Source organism: Sinocyclocheilus rhinocerous, unplaced genomic scaffold (genome assembly GCF_001515625.1).
Source record: "Sinocyclocheilus rhinocerous isolate Xijiao unplaced genomic scaffold, SAMN03320098_v1.1 scaffold134, whole genome shotgun sequence".
In the NCBI taxonomy this organism is placed as follows: domain Eukaryota; kingdom Metazoa; phylum Chordata; class Actinopteri; order Cypriniformes; family Cyprinidae; genus Sinocyclocheilus; species Sinocyclocheilus rhinocerous.
Genome location: NW_015631070.1, coordinates 155,199 through 161,048, shown reverse-complemented (window position 1 = coordinate 161,048; position 5,850 = coordinate 155,199). Strand labels below are relative to the sequence as shown.

The 5,850-nt window shown below is 35.1% G+C and overlaps 1 protein-coding gene across 1 annotated transcript in view; it reads left to right on the top strand.

The window, feature by feature from the left end:
* LOC107741490 (mitogen-activated protein kinase 1) overlaps nucleotides 1–5,850 on the top strand; it is a 31,089-nt gene that overhangs the window by 21,742 nt on the left and 3,497 nt on the right. The window contains exons 2-5 of the mRNA XM_016554231.1: nucleotides 719–901; nucleotides 1,983–2,172; nucleotides 3,078–3,194; nucleotides 3,476–3,590. Of these exons, the coding sequence (XP_016409717.1) occupies nucleotides 719–901; nucleotides 1,983–2,172; nucleotides 3,078–3,194; nucleotides 3,476–3,590 (605 nt within the window). The remainder of the gene's footprint in view (nucleotides 1–718; nucleotides 902–1,982; nucleotides 2,173–3,077; nucleotides 3,195–3,475; nucleotides 3,591–5,850) is intronic.

The following is a 5,850-nucleotide window of genomic DNA, read 5'->3' as shown; positions in this document are numbered from 1 at the left end:
AAAATGCGCTGCACACATCTGAATATTTGGGTTGAAGTGTTCTGGAACAGTGTTGTAAATACAACTTAACCACTGATTTCTAGTCGTGTCCTCTTTTGGAAGGCCAAACAAAGTAGTTTCGCTTTCACAGTGAAACACACAGCGGGCTAGAGTGAGCGGAGGCCAGAGGGCTTGAGAACGGCATAATTTTGACCCATACAATGTATTTTTGATTATTGCTACAAATATACCCCAGCGACTTAAGACTGGTTTTGTGCTCCAGGGTCACATTTGGATATGCTTACAAAGGTGTATATACCTATTCCCCTCATTCACAAGCATATATCTTGCTCTTCCCTCTGTTTTGACTTATACACTTATATACACTTGTAGTCAATTTTCACCAGTGCCTTTCAAAAGATACTCCTTGCAATCTCCGCTTGAATGTCAGTCTTTCCATATTATATATTTCTGTGAAGTGTTTTAAAGCAGCTTCTCTAAAGGTCCACAGAAAAGTGCCCATAATTGAAAGGCCCATCTGCATTAACATTGTATTAAACTTCTTATATTGTGTACTTGATATCTTTGAGTCACTTGGTATACATTTGATATGGTTTGTGTGGTTTTCTTTTATATTTTGAATAATGAATAATAATGACAAAGCTACATGACAGTGTTTTGTAACCCAGAAAAAAAAGATGTTTGATCTGATGATGTTTTTTTGCTCTCTTTGTTTCAGCTCGGCGTATGATCGTGATAATAAAGTGCGTGTGGCGATAAAGAAAATCAGTCCGTTTGAGCACCAGACATACTGTCAGCGCACACTCCGTGAGATTAAAATCCTGCTCCGCTTCAAGCACGAGAACATCATCAGCATCAACGACATTATCCGCACTCCCACCATCGACCAGATGAAAGACGTGTATCCTTTTTTATTTGTATTTTAGCCTGGAAATAAATGTAGGATTTTGAAACAATGGAAAGACATATGTAATTCTGTACTATGTTTTAGGTACGTAGGTACATTGGTGACATTGATCATGTGGCTCCTAGTCAGATGTTCTTCCATTGAAGTTAAAGATGTTTAATTTTTCATGCTGGAGAACATGGTCAGGTTTTATGTTCGTCAGTTTGTGTCCTGCCATCATTAACGCGAAAAGAGAGACAAACCGAATATTACATTTTTAAATTCGAATTCATTCAATTTTTCAATTCAGCTTCCTAAATGTTCATGTTCAGGCTGAAAATGCAGCCTCTGGCACAAACAATGCTCTTTTTCAACTGCGTAGGCTGAGACAATGCAAAAATCTCTAGTAAAGAGTTAATTTTCGGACCAAAATCAATAGTCAGTAGGCGTGTGGATAGTGAGAGTAGTTTTGTATGATCTAATCGCCGTGTTGTTCTAATGTGTTTAGCGTCATGCCAGAGCTGCGGTTAAAGGGAGTAGAAACACAAGATCTTAAAAGGCCACAGTTTTTTTTTTTTCTACCGAAGTTAATACAGAACATAGCAAAAGGCTTGTACTTTTTGTTGCTGGTATTTATTTATTTATTTTTCTCACAACCTAACAAAACGAAGATTTACTACTTAGGATCGCTAATAGGCATGGCACTTGTGAACTATTTGATTATTAATTCTGATTCCACGAAACTATTCTAGTTCCATAGATGTTCCATTTACAGTTTTGTGCTTTTGAGCAATAAATCATAATTAAAAAAGGTAAACTTTTAGAATATACACTGTTGTTCAATATTTGGGGGTCATTAAAGTATTACAGTAAAAACAGTAATACTCTGAAATATTATAATTTAAAATTACTGTATGTTTGTTTGTTTGTTTGTTTGAAGAATAGGAAGGTCAAAAGAACAGCATTTATTTGAAATAATCTTTTGTAAGATTATAAGTATCTTAACAGTCAGTTTTGATCAATTTAATGTATCCTTGCTGAATAAAAGTATGGCTGCCCATACTTTGTGTTTGACCTTGACGTTGGCGAACTATAGCTACATTGTACAGGATCTGATGGAGACGGACTTGTACAAGCTGTTGAAGACGCAGCACTTGAGCAATGACCACATCTGTTACTTCCTGTACCAGATCTTGCGCGGCCTGAAGTACATCCACTCGGCAAACGTTCTCCACAGAGACCTGAAGCCATCTAACCTGTTGCTCAACACTACTTGCGACCTCAAGGTGAAGTAAACTGCGTCGTCATTTTAAACACATTTAAGGTGAAGTGTGTCAATTCTGTGCCACCAAATGGAATTGAAAAACAATGTTTTCAGAATGCTGCACCTGTCGGCTTTACAACAAAGCACATAACTTCAATTTTAATTTCTAATGTAATTTCTGTGAGTACAAACCATACATCAATGGAAAGCTTATTTGTTCAGCTTTCATATGTTGTATAAATCTCAATTTCAAAAAATGTACCCATATGACTGGTATTGTGGTCCATGGTCACATATATATATATAAACTTATTCCATTTTACAAAACAGCTTGTCCAGCTAGTCATCCAAATGGAGTGCAGAGATTAAGAGTGCAATAATTTTAAATAAATAATTTGTCATTTTTATTAGTTTTTGTTGTTTTTTAAAAGTCTGTATAGTTAATTTGTTTTTAATCTCTTTATTTTAATTTTCTTAAAAACAACACGCACACAATGCCACAAAATAGTTACTATAAGGATAAATAACCTGTATAGTTAATTTTTATTGAATTCTTATTTTAGTTATTTTAGTACATCAACTTAAACTAAGTGAAAATGAGAAATAATGCCTTGGAAACTAGCTGAATTTTTTAAATATTTTATTTCAGTTAACATTTATTTCAAGTAACAGATTTTTTTTTCTATGGTTTTAGTTTAACTATAATAATATAAAAACAAAGTTTAACTGATGTACATAGTTTTAAATTAAATTAAAATTAAATATGTATTTGTGTAAGCATTTTTGCATAAGTATTTATGTATTTGATTAAGTATTTCATAAAATGTTTATTTTTACTTTAAATTACTTATAATTTAGTTTATAAATGTATATATTTTTTTCTTCCAATTGTTTTTAATATTTCAAATTGTTGAATTTGAAAAACAGATCTGTGATTTTGGGCTCGCCCGGGTGGCCGATCCAGACCATGACCACACCGGCTTCCTGACGGAGTATGTAGCCACGCGTTGGTACCGCGCACCAGAGATTATGCTCAATTCTAAGGTGAGGAAGCAGTCTTGATCTTTCAAAGTTTGTTGGCCTGATCACTCAAACACCGATTAAGTCTAATCCTGGAGTTATTTCATTATTGTCTCAAGTGTGTGTTTGGTTGCTCTATGCAACCTTTATTTTTAACTTTTAAGACAACCATGGTATTACTATGATACGCACCACCCAGAAAATTCCAGTACCAAAAAAATGCATGATAAAAACTTTTTTTGCGTAAAAGTTAATAGCTATATCAATGAACAATCTCTTCATGTATGTGCCTCTCTATCTCTCAGGGTTACACTAAGTCCATTGATATATGGTCGGTCGGTTGTATTCTGGCTGAGATGCTTTCGAATAGACCCATCTTCCCTGGGAAACACTATCTGGACCAGCTTAACCACATCTTAGGTAAACAACCCTGTGGACTTTATATATTTCCCTGCCTGCAGCCTTTGACGTCACAGGTTACAGCCACTAGTGAAGGGTTTATGTTCTTGTGGTGCCAACAGCCAGACATCCTTGTCATGATGTCATTTCCTGTAAGTATAGTGTGATTAGTCATTTGACATTTACAGCTCCGGTGAAAAAGCTCAGTGGTTTGTATAAGAAAAGACTGTAGATTTCAGGACACATACTGAGAGATGAATTTAGATGATTGAGATGAACAGGAATACTAACAGATTACGGTGTTTGGTATAACTTGTAGTTGCACAAAAAAAAAAAAACCTCTTTTGAGCCCAGTAATACCAACAGAAGATCATGCTAACTGTTTTCAGGGCCACAGAGCAGCTCAGTTCACATATTCACTGCTCCATTCGCACTTCATGCATCGCTGCATTTCACCAGGTTTGTAATGTGAAGCTCTTCTTCTAAAGAAACATATGATTTTTTTTGTCCAGTTTTCATAAAGCTGTGCATCTGTAATGAAAAACATGCTTACTCAGTCAGCTGAATAATTGATGTACATTGAACGCTCTTCAAAAGCACCGCATAGGCCATCCGTCTCTGGACTGAAACACGATACATTGTGGTCAGTTTTGCATAGTAAAACTGAGATAAGCGTTTGATGGTTATCTCCAAAAAGTCTTATTCATCATTTCCCTTGCAAGCCGAAGCACATCAGATTTCGTCGCTTCCCTTCTCTTTATTTTTCCTTTCTCCGTCTGTTGCATCAGTTTAAAAACTCAGCGTTTCCTGTCAGAGATGCTGTTGATTTTGGCCCTGCAATGAGCTGATAACGTTGTCCAAGCTGCTGCATGTGTTTGAAGATGTGTGTTTTCCCACCAAACCCAAAGCGATGGCTCCTAAAGAGACAATCTCTGTAGTAACACTTTCTTCCATTAGCATGCGTGTCTTTGAACCCGTCTGGCCTTTGCGAGCAGATGTTTCCCTGTTGATAACTCTACTTATTTCCTCATTTAGATTGCGTCTGCACATCATTAGCCTGGTGCCCTGGGTTATTGTTGTACCATCTCTCTCATTCTCTGAGCAAGCACTTATTCAATTCAGTGTCTACAGAGCCAAAAAAGTGCCATTTTCTAGTTAGGTTATTAAATGTGCCAAATTCTACAACTGTAGCAATTGTTGTTTTGTAAGTTTAAATTAAATAGGCTGTTTTTCCTACTCTACTTCACACTGGCATTTATCACAGCTACTGAATAATGTAAACACGAGCGGAAAAGTATGGTAAAAAGACAGAAAAAGTTGTGAAATTTGGCACACAGGTAGAGGAGAGTCTCAACATTATCCACAACAAATTTGGAGTCTCTATTTAAAACCTTCTATGGAAAATCACTGTTTCCATAAAAATATTAAGCCTCACAACTGTTGTCAACATTGATCATGAGAAATGTTTTCTGAGCAGCAAATCAGCATATTAGAATGATTTCTGAAGGATCATGTGACACTGAAGACTGGAGTAATGATGCTGAAAATTCAGTTTTGCATCACAGGAATATATTACATTTTAAAATATATTCATATATTGGGTAACACTTTAGTATAGGGACCAATTCTCTCCTATTATTAACATATCGTCTGTTTATTAATGCTTATAAAGCACATATTTTACATGGCCATATTCTACATCCCTAATCCTACCCAATTCCTAAACAACTACCTTACTGCCTATTAATAAGCAGCAAATTAGGAGTTTACTGAGGCAAAAGTCATGGTTAATGGTTTGTTAATAGCGAGAATTGAACCTTAAAATAAAGTGTGACCATACATTGTAATAAATCGTGTTTTGATCAAATAAATGCAAATAAAGTGAGCATATGTGACTTCTTTATATATCATTCTACTATATATGTGACCCTGGACCACAAAACCAGTTTTATGTCGCTGGGGGATATTTGTAGCAATAGCCAAAAATACATTGTATGGGTCAAAATTATTGATTTTTCTTTTATGCCAAAAATCATTAGGATATTAAGTAAAGATCATGTTCCATGAAGATATTTTGTAAATTTCCTACTGTAAATATATTAAAACGTAATTTTTGGTTAGTAATATGCATTGCTAAGAACTTCATTTGGACAAATTTAAAGGCGATTTTCTCAATATTTAGATTTTTTTGCACCCTCAGATTCCAGATTTTCAAATAGTTATATCTGACCAAATATTGTCCTATCCTAACAAACCATACATCAATGGAAAGCTTATTTAT